The 17,153-nt window shown below is 43.2% G+C and overlaps 1 protein-coding gene across 2 annotated transcripts in view; it reads right to left on the bottom strand.

The window, feature by feature from the left end:
- OS9 (OS9 endoplasmic reticulum lectin) overlaps positions 1-17,153 on the bottom strand; it is a 191,457-nt gene that overhangs the window by 65,157 nt on the left and 109,147 nt on the right. For both annotated transcript variants that reach the window (XM_030196589.1, XM_030196590.1), the window contains exons 8-9: positions 2,254-2,393; positions 52-94 (exon numbers count right to left, since the gene is read on the bottom strand). In XM_030196589.1, coding sequence (XP_030052449.1) covers positions 52-94; positions 2,254-2,393 — 183 coding nt within the window. The remainder of the gene's footprint in view (positions 1-51; positions 95-2,253; positions 2,394-17,153) is intronic.

Here is a 17,153-nt window from a genome sequence, read left to right as displayed (position 1 = left end):
CAACATCAAATTAATATTAGGATGATAAGTTATAAGAAATAGTCCTCTTACCATCAGTTTGCTGAGCAGCTGCCTTCACAACATGATCTTCCTCCTATACAGCAAGGACACAGGTAAGAATGCAGCCTAAAAATAGTACTGTTCAGTAGCACTATGGTTCTCAAAACAGTGTTAGAAATTTGGTAGACCAGAGGTGGCCTGAATGTGTCTGGAAGCAGCAGCAACTTTTTTAGGGGTAAGAAGAAGAGGCTCAAATACTTGAATGGAGGAACAAGAGATACCCAAGGAAAAGAGACAGTGACCAAGTCTGAAAGTAGAAGGGTTTTAAGGGAGGAGAGAGAAGGCCTGAAGCAAGAGAAAAAGAAAGGCCAGAGGGAGCTTGGAAGTAGAAGGCTGTATTGGATTCAAGGTATTAGGAGGTCTGGCATGGTAAAAACAAACCCAAGGTGGGGAGGGGTGGAATTACAAGGCAAGTATACCTGAAGTACTTGGACAGTAATGGGAATCATCACTTCAAAAATCAATGACGTTAGGAGACTAAGACGATGGGTAGTCTTAGAAAGCCTAAAGAGACTTAGAGAAGAGATAAAGAACCTGAAAGTGGTGTGCGAGGGGCAGAAATGTTAAGAGAACACTTATGTAACAACCATACAGAAAGAGTATACAAGTTCAAAGGCAGCCCAATAAAATATGCTCCAGAATGGACCGGCCTGGTAACTAAAGGGCAATACCATGCACCACTGTACAGAAGCTTTCTGGTTCACTTCTAGGCCAAAATGCTGTTGCCATGCTTTGACTCAGGCCTGACACTGCTATACCTTTCACTGCCTTACAGCAGCCAACATCAACTCTTCTGTAAAATTCTTCAGCACAGGGCATCCGGTACTTACAGGCTGACAGACCCCCATGATGTTCTACCCCTTGCCCAGGTTTTTATGGTAACTGAAGTCCAGGTCAAAAGAAAGGGTGTGGCTTTTCAAGGCCTGTCAGTCCCCGAGTTCTGAAGCCCCTACACTGGAGACTTACTTCCAGAAGCATTGCTAGCTGATGCGGACCAATGTAAAGTACAGCAGTGGAAGTAAGAGGGCACCATGGAATAAGGGAATATCTGGGGGAAAGGGAATATAGAGAGGACCCCCTTATCAGGTGACTTCAGGAATAGACTACTTCCCTCTTTTGCCATGGGTGCCAGCAAATGAAATATGACCCTGTTCATTGTCCAGATTAGGTCTTCTGCTCTCTTGGATTGTGATGTGGGGGTGAGGGAGGGAGCATGGTGTTTTGTGCTCATTTGTTACACATGAAAACTGTTGCAATAGCCAAACTAAGAATAGTGGGAGGGTGCTTTATTAAATTAGCATGATACTGAGCCTTTGTTTGCGACTACCTAGGAGGAAACTCCTAGATAGTCGCAAACAAAGGCTCAGTATCAGAATTCCAGCACATGCTCCAGCTTGGTTGGGGGGGGGGGGGGGAGAGAGATAGAGAGAGAGAAACTTCTAAGCAGGGCTGGTCTTAGCAACTGTGGGGCCCTGTGCAGACCAATTTGGTGAGGCCCCCCCACCAGAAGTCTTGCTTTGCCCTAACCCATCTAGAACCTCCCCCTTTTGACAAGATTTTTTTTTTTTATTCTCTATGTATGCCCATTGAAAATTAAAAAAAAAAAGTAATAACTCTAAAATCATATTAACCAATGGAGAAATCACCTTCAGGAACTTAACAAAATATTATCCTCTAAAATAATTACCACAACAATGAATTTGAAATAAAAACAGCTGAACATTGCAGAGAAAGTCATTCAATTAATTTTAAGTGGTGTTCTCTAAAACATAGTTACTACTGATAGTCAATATCAAACCAAAATAGTATTAGTAATATAAATAAATGTAAATTCAAATAAAAAAAAATAATCTGATTCTTACCAGTGCCTGTGCCACTGACTCAATCAAAATGGGACTGGTGATAACTTAAGTTCTCTGGTGTCACCACCACACCACAAGCCCAAGTCAGCGGCCTAAGAGGTACAACACAACAGGCTGAGTGCTTTTATTTAGTCTTTGATCAAGGACCCACTGGTGGCTCAGTGGGAACCTCTGGGACTGGGAGCATGTTTGTCACTGTTGCCCAGAGGATTAGTATTTCACGGGATCTGGTTTTAACTGTGCAGCTTCCATTGTAGTCTTAAAATATCCCCTGCAAACCAATGGGTTTAATACAGAATTCAAACATATACAATTAAAAGGCATGGCTTACCCAGGCTTCTGTGTCAGATGTCTGTTCATCTTGGGCCTCTGGCTGAAGAACCTTATCCCAGAAGTCTGTCTCATCATCTTCGAGATTCTTGGCTACACTCTCCTCTTCAGGAACCATATGTGCTTCTTCTGCAATTTCCTCTATCAGAAAAACCAAGCAACAAGGTCAACAGCTGCGAGCCACCAGCAAAACTGGGGAAATGACAGGAAATAGTTATTTTACATAGTGGAGAAAAAAAATAAATAAAAGGAAAAGTAATGAAGTGGTGGTCTGTAGCACTGCGCTACTAAAATATACTGTAACTCGGGGAACAAGCGCTCAGATCCTTGATACTGCTGAGCCTTTGTATGACCTCAGGTTATAAAAGCCACTGCACTCAAACTTTGGGAGCAATTGTGCTTCCCCAACTTAGGAGGCTTTCCTGCTATTCAGATGCCAGATATATGTTATCAATTTATCCACTTTAGAGTAAGTGGCTCTACAACTATCTTTGAATTTTAACAATATTAAAATGCACTTACAAGTCCAGCTCCCAAGTTCAACTTGGCATAAATCACAAGAAGTAGATCCAGTGGTGTATTTAATCAAGGTGCTTATGTTATGTACACAGCCTGTTAGACCCGGCGCCCCGCCCATGCCTTAAAATCATCTCTACTCTAGTCTTTGCCCGAGCAGCGGCAGCAGCCTCCATAGGGACTTTCTCTCTAAACTGTCCGGTCCCTTCTGACACAACTTCCTGTTTTGTGAAGGGCTGGATGGTTCAGAGAGAAAGTCCCCGTGCAGGCCGCAGGCAACCTATGAGTGCCGCTGCTGCTGCCCAGGCAAAAACTGGGATAATTTTAAGGTACTGGGAGGGAGGTGGAGCATGGGAGGTGTACTCCCTGTTAAAAATTCCTGGCTACAACACTAAGTAGATCCATTCTTTATTGTTCATTCAGAAATGAGGTGGCTTTCCCCAAGGTTATATAACTATTTACATAATTTTTTTTAAACACACATTTTTATTCCCACCAAATCATAATGTTCATAGTATGTTACAACATACACCCACAATTAACCAGATATACAAAAATAGATCCACAACACAGGTACAGGAGCCAGGGCGCTCTGCACCACGTGCAACTGCAAGTAGCAGCTGCCCAGCAGGTAACATATATTTTTAATTTTTAACGTGTCATGTAATTGTACTCAAACTGCTGGCTGGTGGTGGTAGGCTTCTGAGTGGGATAAGCACTTCACTGCCTACAGGGCAAAAAAGGTATATTTAATGATTAAATGTACCTTTTTTTGCCCTAGGCAGTGAAGAGCCCACCCCCACCCAGAAGCCCACCACCAGGCACCAACCAGCCAGCATTATGATTACTCTTGTAATCAAAATTATGGCTCTGGTGATGGGCTTTTGCATGGGGGGTGGACTCTTCACTGCCTAGGGCAGTGATGGCGATCCTTTCAGAGACCGAGTGCCCAAACAGCAACCCAAAATCTAATTACTCATCGCGAAGTGCCGGTACTCATTATGGGCATGGTCACCACATATGACTCCACCCCTATGATAGCCACACCCCCTTACACCAGCCATGGCGCATATAAACAGACATCATTGAAAATATTATACTAGTATAGGAGAAAAAAATAACATGAGGGCGGGACCAGAGCTTGAGAGCGAGACAGAAGGGAAGCGCACCGAGTGAAGACTACGCTTTTCGTTGCCGCTGCCGACGATGCCTTAAAGATACGTTTTTTCAATTGCAGAGGAGGAGGAGGGGGGGGTGGTGCTGGGAGGGAGGGAGGGAGGACGGGTGGGCTAATGCTTGTTTGGAAGAGGGAGGGAGCGAGGGCAAGCGGCGTGGTGCTTGGTGGGAGGGAGGCCTGGTACTCGGTCGAAGGAAGGGAGGGAGAGTGGGCGGAGTGGACCAGCGACTGGCGCGCGTGCCAAGGGAGAGGGCTCTACGTGCCCTCTCTGGCACGCGTGCCATAGGTTCGCCATCACCGGCCTAGGGCAAAAAAGAAAGGGAAAGGGGAAATGGGACGTGATATACCACCTTTCTGTGGTTTTTGCAACTACATTCAAAGCGGTTTACATAGTATATACAGGTGCTTATTTGTACCTGGGGGCAATGGAGGTTAAGTGACTTGCCCAGAGTCACAAGGAGCTGTAGTGGGAATCGAACCCAGTTCCCCAGGATCAAAGTCCACTGCATGTTTAATCATTAAATATATCTCTTTTGCCCTAGGCAATGAAGAGCCCATCCCCACCCAGAAATTCACCAACAATAAATTTTAATAGTGCCCAGGACTCAAACATAGTGCCCACCCATATCAGCTCTGGGCCCACCCAAAATGTCAGGTCTGGCTACGCCACTGATTGTAACTAGTCTGAGTGATCTTCATTCTCTTTTGGATAAGAATCAAATGATTCTTCTCATTTCTCTGGCTTTTGATCTCATTGATTATTCTTGGCTACTAGCTCATCTTTTTGATATTGGTCTCTGTGATAATGTTCTAAACCAACACCTCCTCTTCATCACAATATTCTATTGCCAGTGGTGTGCCTCAGGGGTTTAAACTATCTCCTTTACTGTTCAACATTTTTCCTAGCCTGCTAGCCATTGTAAATTGGGACACAGGAATCAGGGTGCTAATTTATACAGATGACATTCTCCTTTATTACTCCACCTGTCACAACCAGATATTGGTCCATTACAGCAATGTCTTTCTGCAGTAGCTAATTGGTAACAGGACGCGGAGATTACTACTACTACTTAACATTTCTAAAGCGCTACTAGGGTTCCCGTGTATAGTTAGCAGGCAGATTGTATATGCTGTTTTACATATTCTAGGAACTTGAGTTTAGCTCTAATTGGATTCATCTATCAGTGGTGTTCTCATTTTAGATGATCAAAAGGCTAGGGGGGGTTAGATGAGCAAGACTGGATGAAAACTGGGAAAGGGACGATGCACTGTCATATTCTGATACTATTTGACAAAACAAACAGCAAAATACAATATATAAAATGTGCCCCCCCAATAGAAAAAGGTCGGACAAGACTGCTTAGACAATACTAGTACATTAGAAATAAACCAATAACTAAATGAATTATCCACCAGTAAATCGCCTTAAGCACTGGTTTTATCAAAGCTTGCTTCAAAACCACAAGCATAACCCCCTTTTCTAGAGAGGCACAAACTATTTACATAAAAAAAATACAATACTCATATCAGACAGATCTTTGAACAGCCAAGCAGGGTATGAATCCACCATACCATTCCCTTTCACAAACTGACTCAACAATCTCCTAATCTGAACAATGTCAGTCAAATAAAATTCAAGAAGGGTTTGGGTCTCCAGCCCCTTACTGTCTTCTTAATCTACCTGCTCTAAACTAGTCCTATCTTCCTTGTCCCTGCAGAAGATACAAATACCATACAAATGGACTGGGCTTTACTATTTAAAAAAAACAAAAAACACTAACTCATCTGAATCTGGAATGCCCAAACCTTGCATACTTGAACAAGGTACAGAGATTAATCACTTTTCTTAAGAAAAAAAAATCACAGACTGCTGTAAGAGAGATAGTGTCTGTTTTCAGTCTGCCCAGCACGGATTCTACTGGAACTCCTCAAAGATCAGAAGAGATTGGAAGGACATATACAATTAACCTAGCCACATCAGTAACAGACATCAACTCTCACATGCACAAGTTTTCTGTTATAGTAACATAGTAGATGACGGCAGAAAAAGACCTGCACGGTCCATCTAGTCTGCCCAACAAGATAAACTCATATGTGATACTTCTTGTGTATACCTTACCTTGATTTGTATCTGCCATTTTCAGGACACAGACTGTAGAAGTCTTGCCCAGAACTAGCCCCACCACACAAACACCAGCCCCGCCTCCCAATCTCGGCTAAGCTTCTGAGGATCCATTCCTTCTGCACAGGATTCCTTTATGTTTATCCCACGCATGCTTGAATTCCGCTACCGTTTTCATCTCCACCACCTCCCGCGGGAGGGCATTCCAAGTATCTACCACTCTCTCCGTGAAAAAATACTTCCTGACATTTTTCTTGAGTCTACCCCCCTTCACTCTCATATCATGTCCTCTCGTTCTACCGCCCTCCCATCTCCGGAAAAGGTTCATTTGCGGATTATCCCTTTCAAATATTTGAACGTCTGTATCATATCACCCGTTTCTCCTTTCCTCCAGGGTATACATGTTCAGGTCCGAAAGTCTCTCCTCATACGTCTTGCAACACAAATCCCATACCATTCTCGTAGCTTTTCTTTGCACCGCTTCCATTTTTTTTACATCCTTAGCAGTCCATGACATTTTTTTCTGATACTGCATAAAAGATATTGGTCTAGATCAAGGGATATCGGGCTCTGCATTTCAAATCATACAACTTTGTGCAGCAGACCTTCACTGGATAAAATCATAATCTGGAGCCAACAGCTGAACATAGCTCACAGTCCACCTTGATCACAACTTACCATTCGACTTTTACTTGTAATGGATTACTGTGTTCTAGACAAACTGATCACCAGCCAACCCTGGAACTCTTAACTCTGCCACATCCTGCCTATACTGAAGCTATTTCCTGTTACCGTTTCCTTGCAAATGTATTGTTGAAACAGGTGAAATACGTTGGGTTTTTTTTGATCCATCTCAATTAGTCCTGTCTGACTGGCAAATCTGTTGTAGATAGAACCGAGTGTGATGTTGAATCTATTAAGCCTCATAAGGAATCTGCAATTTTAAGTATCTTGCTAAGTCTTCACAGTTGTTGCCTATATTCCTATGATACACACAAAAAACCTTGCAGCTGATAACATTTACAAAATCTCAAATGCATTCACTAATCACAAAATATTTGTTTTTGTACATAATAATTTGAGAGACTGCCAGTCTATCAGCAGCATCATATTCAACTGAGCATAATCACTATACTAGAGTCAAAATAATATACTTCAAATAAAAATTATATAAGCTCTTCAGTAATGTACTTACATTAGAAAAAATTAGAGCATTGGAGTTCATAAGATCAGGTAAAACAAAAAGGCAGACCTTGTAAAAGAATACAGTCTTTATTAATGAATTAAAATCTCCCAGAGGTTCAACACAAAATACCCGACATGGCCATGTTTCACCAGAATGACCGGCTACATCAGGGGCAGTAAGTGATTGCAAATACAAAATTTAAAAAACGTTCAGGGGTCCTTTTACCAAGCTGTGGGAAAAAGGGCCAAAAAAGGCCCTATGCTAGCATTGGGGGCTGTTTTTCCCTTGCACCATGGCCCTTTTTAACGCAGTGGGTAAAAACATCTCAGGCTCACATGGCCAAGCGGTAAGAGAACTCTTACCGTATGTCTATGCAACAGGGAGCCCTTACTGCTACCCACTGAGGTGGCGATAAGGGCTCCCGCACTAACCAGGTGATGCCCAATTACCGCCGGGTCACCGCCGCGCAAGCTATTTCCAGAGGTTTTCTTTTTCCCCTGGAAATGGCACACGCTTGGGGCAGGACTACCACTGGCAGCCGCATCGGGTCTGTGTTAGTCACGGAAGACCGAGCAGTAAGCCCATGTTTTACCGCTGCTCTGTAAAAGGGTCCCTGAGTATTGTGTCTTAAAAGTGCCTAGAAAGCTCAATCAAACAAAAAGGAGGAACTCCCAGGATAAGTCTTCAACATATAATTCCATATAAAAACTAAACTAAAGATCTGAATAACCAAACTAATATCAAAAGTTAAACAAACTGAGCTTACCCAGCTGATGTTACACTTCAATATCAGCCTGGTTGGTGCAGCTGTTAAAACGTAGCAAACACTAAAAATATAAAGATTTTTAAAAGTCCAACAACATTAAAAAAGCTGTAATAATATAAAAGAAATCTTAAAATGGGATGTCAACCATAAAAGCAACTAAAAATGTCTTACATTTGTTTTATCATTGCTCATGATTTCCTCTGGTTTTGGACCACATACTCCTTGTTTTATATGTTTTTTTTATATCATTTGGTTTTAAATATCTTATGTATGCATGACATCAGCATGCATATAAGCTAGGATGTCACATCATGCTTGTTTACACTGAATACACAATGATCCCAGAGCATGTCGTTTTTAATGGTTAACACCCAATTTTAAGATTTCTTTGATCTTATAATAGCTTTTTTAAATATTGGTGGACTTTTTTTATCTTTATATTTTTAGTGTTGGCTACGTTTTAATAGCTGCACCAGGCAGGCTGATATTGAAGTGTAACATCAGCTGGGTAAGCCTCTCAGTTTGGTTATTCAGCTTTTATATGGAATTATATGCTGACGACTATTCTCGGAGTTCCTCCTTTTTGTTTGATTATGCTTTCGATTCACTTTTAAGACACAACAGTGAATTTTTTAAAATTCTGTATTTGAATTCATTTCATTTTTATGATAAAATACTGAATGTTTTTAATTTTGTATTTGTAGTCACTTACTGCCCCTGATGCAGCTGGTCATTCTGGCGAAACATGGCCATGTTGGGCATTTTATGTTGAACCTCTGGGAGCTTTTAATTCATTAACAAAGACTACATACTTTTACAAGGTCTGCCTTTTTGTTTTACTTTCCTCACTCCTGAGGAAGTCCTCAAAGATGTTATGCGCGGGAACTTCATTGTGCTGAGGGCCTATGTGCGAAAGGAACGATTCCTTGCAGAGGAACTATTTCACAAGCGTTTAGAAGGGGTGGAGAGCCAACTTCACCAACGGGCCCTTCAACCTCAACTATTAGATGAAGCACAAACTTCGGCAGGAGATACACGAGTTGCAGCTGGCTGATATCTCTGAACAACTTCAGCGGTTCGTCAGCTGCACTTTGAATTTGACAACAAGGCTAATAGACTTTTGGCCCACAAACTCAAACAGGTTGGTCGAGCACATGCCACTAGCCTTAGAGATGATAACAGCGAGATGCATTCTGATCCTGACAAGTTGCAATCTCTGTTTCGGCAGTTCTATGAAACGCTCTATATTCCAGATATTCAACCTTAAGGAAATTCTATTTCTATCCATTTAGATCACATTACTGTACCCAGGTTATAAGAGAGAGCCCAACAAATGCTTTCTCAGTCCTTAGAACTAGATGAGATTTATCAAGCGATTCGTGCACTGCCCCCCACCCCCAGTAAGGCTCCAGGCCCCGACAGATTTACTAATACATTTTATAATCTTTGGTAGACTTTTGACCCTGTTGTTCCTGGAGGTGTTTTAACGCCTTCGATGAAAGCCAACCACTCCCACAGACGTGGAACTTAGCTCTATAACGGTCTTGCCCAAACCCGATAAAGATCCTCAATTATGTAGTTCTTATCGGCCTATATCTCTTTTGGGGGTTGATTATAAAATCTTTACCAAGATTTTAACCTCTCATTTTCAGCCTTACCTCCCATTCTTGTTCCACGGGGACCAGGCTGGTTTCATTCAAGGGCACCAAACCTTCAACAATATATGTAGAGCTCTCCACCTTTTACACAGTGCTCAAGCCAATGGGACCCCTATGTGCCTATTATCACTTGACGCTAAAAAGGCGGGTACATTGGCCATTCTTATTTGCTGTTCTGGATAGAGTTGGCATCACTGGTTGATTTTCCCACTGGCTTCACATCATCTATACGACTCCCTGCACCTCTGTTTGGGTTAACAACCAGTATTCTTTTCCATTTTCCTTGTTTCGGGACATGCAACAGGGCTGTGCCCTGTCTCCCCTTCTTTTTGCACTAGTTATCGAACCACTGGCTACCTGAATCCGTGCACATCCAGATATTAGGGGTCTGCGGCATGGGGAGGTCGAGTCCCAGGTTCTCCTCTTTGCTGACGATATACTTTTAACACTAGTGGAGCCGAATATCTCTTTCCTGGCAGTGTCCTCCAATTTGCAAGAGTATGGCCAGGTTTCAGGCTTCAAGATCAATATGGGCAAGTCGGAGGCTTTGAATATAAATCTCCTTGACCATGTGACCTCGTTAGAGTCTCACTTCCCCTTTCGCTGGGCACTGCAATATATTCGCTATCTGGGGGTCAATCTGCCTCAACATCTGGATGATCTTTATGAGGTCAAGTTCCTAGTTAAGATTCATGAGCTGTTCTTGGAACTGGACCGCTGGGAGGGCATGACGCTCTCCTGGTCTGGGCACATTAACACAGTCAAAATGATCCTGCTCTCTAAAGTACTTTATTTATTCATGGTACTACCTATTTCCTTACCTGATACATTTTTTCGGGGCTTACAGCACAGGTTTTCATTCATTTGGAAGAGAAAGCCGCTGCGGGTGCATCGCGAGGTGATGTACCAATTGCGTGTACAGGAAGGGATAGGTTCCTTCCTTTTTTCTTTATTATCAGGCGGCACATCTCAGAATTTTAGCAGACTGTCTCCAAGGCACGGATAAGGCATGGAAATCTCTTGAGCAAACTTGGCTAGATCCTTACCCACTGACAGCAATACCCTGGTTGCCCAGGCTAGATCCTTACCAACTGACAGCAATACCCTGGTTGCCCAGTTGACTTTTGGAGGGAGGTTACCCCATGGGGGGAGGGGGGCACCTCTGCTTCAGTGGCCTCATTCCACATGTATGGTTCGTGAAAACTTTTTACCGGATCACACGTATTTTTTGCATATGTTTATTCATTTTGGCTCACAATTCGCTCCAGGGACACTGGACTCTTGCTATCGCTCCTGGGAGGGCTTGGGCCTACGTGAGCTCATACAGGTATGGGAGGAGGGGGAATTACTCTCTTTTGATGATTTGCGCAAGGAATATGGTCTTCCTGTCTCTAATGCTTTTCAATATTGCCAGCTGCAAGATTTTATCCTGAGAAGGGCGAGGGGGGAATTGGGCATGGCAGATACTCTTCTTGAGCGAGCGATGGTTGGTGGAGGAGGGAGAGGGGGTGTTTCCAGGTTATACAGGGACCTTCTCTCATATCACAAGCCTATTATGTATTCCCTGTTGAAGTGGGAGAAGTCCTTGGGTGTATCTTATGAATATATACAATGGGAGCAGGTTTTTAAATCTCTACATCTAATAGTGGAAAATGGCTATAAAATACTTTATTGCTGGAATTACACTCCCCCCAGCACTTGGCTAAAATGTCGCCCTTTGGGGTCAGCTCTTTGCTGGCATCAATGTGGGCTAGAGGGGGATATGTTTCACACCTGGTGGGCCTAACCTCACACCTAGGGTTACCATATGTCCGGATTTACCCGGACATGTCCTCTTTTTGAGGGCATGTCCGGGCAACCAGGTGGGTTTTGCCAATCTGCCCGTTTGTCCAGATTTCTGGCAGGCTGATGGGCGGATGGCCCGGTAGCCCCGGAAATCCGGACAAATGGGCAGATTGCTAGCCTCCCCTTCCCTTACTTACTAGTGCCCTGGTGGTCTAGTGACCTCTTCCGCCTTCGGGGCAGGAAAGAGCCCCCTCTTTTCTGCCCGGAGCGCTGCCCTGCATGCATCCTTCCTGTTGGTGATCCTCGGCGCCGATTCAAAATGGCCACCGAGAGTTGAACTCTCGCAAGGTCACTTCAACTCTCGGTGGCCATTTTGAATCAAGCAAGCTTGTTCTAGCAGCGGCATGGAAGCAGCCCACTCTTCCTGGTCTTTGTGCGATTCTGCGCAAATTGGACTATGTTCACTTGATGTCTAAATTAACAGCCCGCGCACAGGTCATATATTCACTTATCACCATATTTGGGACCCTTATATACAATGGACCTCACACCCTAACTCTTCTTTGCTCAGTCCTTAAGGGTTTTTTTTTTTTGGGGGGGGGGGGGGGGAGTTGGATGTATCTGGGATTCAAGTTAGCTTTTGATATTGTTTATGTATTTGGAGACTGTTCCCTTGATGTCATTGTTATTGTATATGGTTTATTTTGTCCTTTTCAATAAAATAAAAAAATTAGAACGTATTGGGAAACACAACGGATCATGAAGAGGATACAAATTTAACTGCTTTACTGAAGATGTTGGTGCAGGAGACTACTTACAGAGGTAGTGTGGTGGTCTCCTTTACTAGAGTGTTGGATAGAGTCATGGTTCAAGTCGCCCTTTTTTAGGAAGAAATCCTCACTTTTTCATGGAAAGTTAAAGTCGAGTATATCCAGATATTTTTCTTAAAACAGGAGCGTCAAAGAGATTTTCTTAAATTCAGAACTAGGGTTTTTGCCTTAGGAACAGCTTTTTTCCTTAAATTTCCTATAGGGAAAAATACATAGTAAGTGTATGCAGATAAAGACCTTAACAGCCAATCCTGTCTGCTCAACTGCCAAAATGATCACATTTTATTTAATCCTTTGCCTTTAAAGGAGTTCTTATAGCACAAAAAGAGAGAGCTGAAGTGCAGTTTGATGTATAAGTTACTCCAGCTCCCTCTGGTAGCTGAGAATAATTGCAGCTTATGATACAGAGTCTTGATACTCTTATTTCCTATTTTGTCTCCCTTGCTCCAGTATCAGTGTATTTCCTTTGAATTTTCTTCCTCTGAATTTCCTGGTTGTGTGCTCTTTTCCTGATGGATAACTTTGTGAGAGTTTATTTCTTTAAATTTGATCTTCTTGAAATTAAAAAAAAAATTCTCTAAATAAAAATGTTTTTAAGTTTCCTTCAACACAGTAAAATGTCATAGTCCAATTTGCGCAGAATCGCACAAAGACCAGGAAGAGTGGGCTGCTTCCATGCCGCTGCTAGAACAAGCTTGAGTTTGATTCCCACTTCAGGCACAGCTCCTTGTGACTCTGGGCAAGTCACTTAACAAAAAAATAAAATGGTGTTTTGTGGCTTTACATGAGAATTGTGATATTATGATCCCTTGCTAGCTTTATATTGTTGACGGTCTGCATTTTCCGTATGGCTGGTATATTGGAGAGAGTGGTAGATACTTGGAATGCCCTTCCGCGGGAGGTGGTGGAGATGAAAATGGTAGTGGACTTCAAGCATGCGTGGGATAAACATAAAGGAATCCTGTGCAGAAGGAATGGATCCTCAGACGCTTAGCCGAGATTGGGAGGAGGGGCTGGTGTTTGGGTGGTGGGGCTAATTCTGGGCAAGACTTCTACGGTCTGTGTCCTGAAAATGGCAGATACAAATCAAGGTAAGATATACACAAGAAGTAGCACATATGAGTTTATCTTGTTGGGCAGACTAGATGGACCGTGCAGGTCTTTTTCTGCCGTCATCTACTATGTTTATGTTACTATGTCATACTCAAGTTACATCCAATGGAATAGCATTCCATAGCCAAACCTCTACTATAAATAAAGTCTTATTTCAGTACCTAGTTCTGTGCCAGTCAAAAGCCAAATGACCCTGCAACTATGACCGAAGAGTTCTTCTAGGGGTAACAAGAGGCAAAGATACTGATGGCCTAAGTTTCTTACAGATTAAGAACAGCATCCTATATTTTGCCCTGTGGCACCCAGTCCAAATCCATCAAGATCAAACTAAGAAATGAGAAGCTACATTCTACATCAACCTAAAAGTTTTCAAAGTCAAGTCAAGCCCAAAGACCCACATACAAAGTGTTAAAATAATCAACCTGCTGCAAAACTGTATCAAAGTACTCATTTAACAGATAGGCTTCAGGCCTCCTAAGTATTCTGATTTTATTTTAAAAAGGCTCTCTAAGCTTTAGCCATTAAAATTGCATCTAACAGAACACCCACAAACCTTCCCACACCCTCTCCTCCCAAAGCCAAGCCTATCCCCACTAGCCCTATATCTATTTCTCTTCCTCTCTTCCCCATCTCTCCAGCCAGTCTCCAGCAACCTGTCTCTTTTTCTCTTACCATTCATCATTCGCCTCCCCCCCCCCCCCCACAGCCAGTCTGTACTAGCCTCTCCCTCTCCCCTCCAGACACTCCCCTACCAGTCAGTCAGTCTTCGTCTCTCCTTCCAGCTAGTCCCCCAACCCTGCCATTGGTTTCCTCAACCTCTGATGTTAGACTGCTGTTTCTAGGCCCTGCAGGCTGATACTGGTCCTGGTGCTGTTGCTTCTGGCCTCCACAGCTACCTCTGATCACATGCCCACAATGACACTGCTGGCCACAACACCATGACCACTTCAGCTTCTGGTCTGCACAGCCACCTCTATTCCAAAACCCACAGCTGCTACTTCTCACAGCCCCCTTGTCTACTGAGGCTGCTACTGCCACCCCTAGAGCCACTGCTGATGCCAACCCTACAAGTAACGCACAACATTAGTTTCTTTCTGAACAGAACATTTGCTTACTGGAATGCCACCTCTACAGCAGCCACTGCATTTTGCTTGATTGGGTCCATAGACTCAAGTAGGTAGGCCCTTCTACTCATCTTTTACTCCCCCTCCCCACCCAGAGCTGCCCACATGCAGCTCTGCTTTCAAACTCATTTGGGTATTCTGGAGACAGCTGCTCCATGAGACTTCTTGCCTGTCTCCAACATGGTCACTGTTCGAAGCTGCAGGCACAGCATACTGTGCCGGAAGTGGAGCTCCCCCATTAGCCTGTGCATACCCCACAATGCTTCCCACACTCAGAAGGAGCCACCATGCATATAATCTGGGATGGCTTACCAGGCCCACTTCCTTACTCATCCTGTCTGCTACCAAAGGAATCTGGAAGCTTGTATTACATTAAGACTCTCCTCCCTCCTAATTGTACTTACCTTGGACTATTTTCTTAATTTTTTAAAAACAGAACCTTTATCCACACAGCTGGAATCTAGAGGCTCCGAAAAAAAGTATCACTGTCCCTGAATCTCAAATTTTTTCTTGATTTTTTTTTTTTTTTGAGGAGGAAGGAAAGGGAAGGGGGTCACAAGGAACCAGTCAGAGGGAGAGAGGGACACTGACTCTTCTGGGTATTGCTCCACTCCCACCAGAGCCTAAGAGATAATGCTTGACAGCAGTTGGAAAATCCTTGTCCTGCACTATCCTACTCAAGCCAGAGGAGCAATCCCATTCAAAATGACCCCCAGGAGCCAATAAATCAGCCTAAACACACACTCCACAGGTTGCAGATCAACCTGCTTTATGCTACATGGCACCCATATAGCAATCTAGTTGTTCTGTCTCTATTTGCTGGTAGAGGGGCAAAACCCATGCATTTAGACTGGTCTGGTGGGACAATAAGGAAATTACAATTTATAAAATATTAATCCAGAAACCTTCATAAACGAACTAGATCCAAACCCAAGGGAATACCCGGCAGACCGTATTTGGAATAACCACTCATCTAAGAACCGAAATAATAGCTCACGCACTCAGAAAATTCTCCTCCGCCCACTGCCAACTAGACACCTGCCCCAGCTATATAATGAACCCCCCCCCCTAATCAATACGTTACAGAACTCACAGACCACCTTAATTATCTATTCAAAAGAGGCCCACAGGACAGAGGAAATATCCTACTAACTCTCATCCCAAAAGACACCAAAAAAAAAGTAGAAGACACCTCGAATTATAGACCGATAGCATCCATACCCCTAACAACCAAATTGACAAAAGGCATAGTCGCCAAACAACTAACAGAATACCTCACTGATTTCAACATACTGCACGAATCTCAATCTGGCTTCAGACCTCAGCACAGTACCTCAGCACAGCACAGAAACAATACTAACCACACTCCTTACCAGATTCAAGCAGGAAATAGCAAGGGCTAAAAACATCCTCCTACTCCAATTTCACCTATTAAGCGCATTGGATATGATCGACCACCACATACTACTGAGAATCCTCGACAAGATAGGGAAGGGAAATGGGACTTGATATACCGCCTTTCTGAGGTTTTTGCAACTACATTCAAAGCGGCTTACATATATTCAGGTACTTATTTTGTACCAGGGGCAATGGAGGGTTAAGTGACTTGCCCAGAGTCACAAGGAGCTGTAATGGGAATCGAACTCAGTTCCCCAGGATCAAAGTCCACTGCACTAACCACTAGGCTACTCCTCCACTCCACAGGAAAAGTACTCTCCTGGATCAAGTGATTTCTGACATCCAGAACATACCAAGTCAAATCAAACTCGGATAGATCTCCACCTTGGAAAGCGGAATGTGGAGTACCACAAGGATCACCGCTCTCACCTATATTATTCAACCTAATGACGACACCACTGGCTAAATCTCTATCCAAACAAGGCCTCAATCCATTTCTCTACACAGATGACATCACCATCTATATTCCCTTCAAACAGAACCCCACAGAAATCACCAAGGAAATAATAAACAGCATGAAGATCATGGAATCCTAGGCAACGGCATTCAAGATAAAACTCAATAGAGATAAAACCCAATGTCTCAATCTCTCATCCCAATACAATAATGTTCCCCCCTCGGCAATCAACACACAGGGTTCATCACTCCCAATCTCAGACCACTTGAAAATCTTAGGAATAACAACTGACCGCAACCTAACACTAGAAAGCCAAGCTAAGAATATGACCAAGAAAATGTTCCACACTATGTGGAAGCTCAAACATATAAAACCTTACTTTCCCAGGCATTCATTCTGCAACATGATCCAAACTATGGTGCTAACCCATGTAGACTACTGCAATAGTATTTAAGTAGGCTGTAAAGATCAAATCATAAGAAAACTACAGACAGCACAAAATACGGCTGCCAGAGTCATCTTCGAAAAAATACACTTCGAAAGCGCAAAACCCCTCCTACAAAGCTTACATTGGCTTCCTATTAATGCTCGCATAACATTCAAAATATGCACAATAGTCCACAGAATCATCTATGGACTCGCACCAGATTACATGATGGAACTTATCGATCTACCATTAAGAAACGCGACGAGAAAGCAAGAACCTACCTAACCCTTCACTACCCCAATTGCAAAGGTATAAAATACAAATCTTCACATGCCACCAGCC

The sequence above is a fragment of the Microcaecilia unicolor genome, chromosome 3, assembly GCF_901765095.1.
Source record: "Microcaecilia unicolor chromosome 3, aMicUni1.1, whole genome shotgun sequence".
Classification (NCBI taxonomy): domain Eukaryota; kingdom Metazoa; phylum Chordata; class Amphibia; order Gymnophiona; family Siphonopidae; genus Microcaecilia; species Microcaecilia unicolor.
The sequence above is the reverse complement of the archived record's forward strand: the minus strand, read 5'-3'. Positions and strand labels throughout refer to the sequence as shown.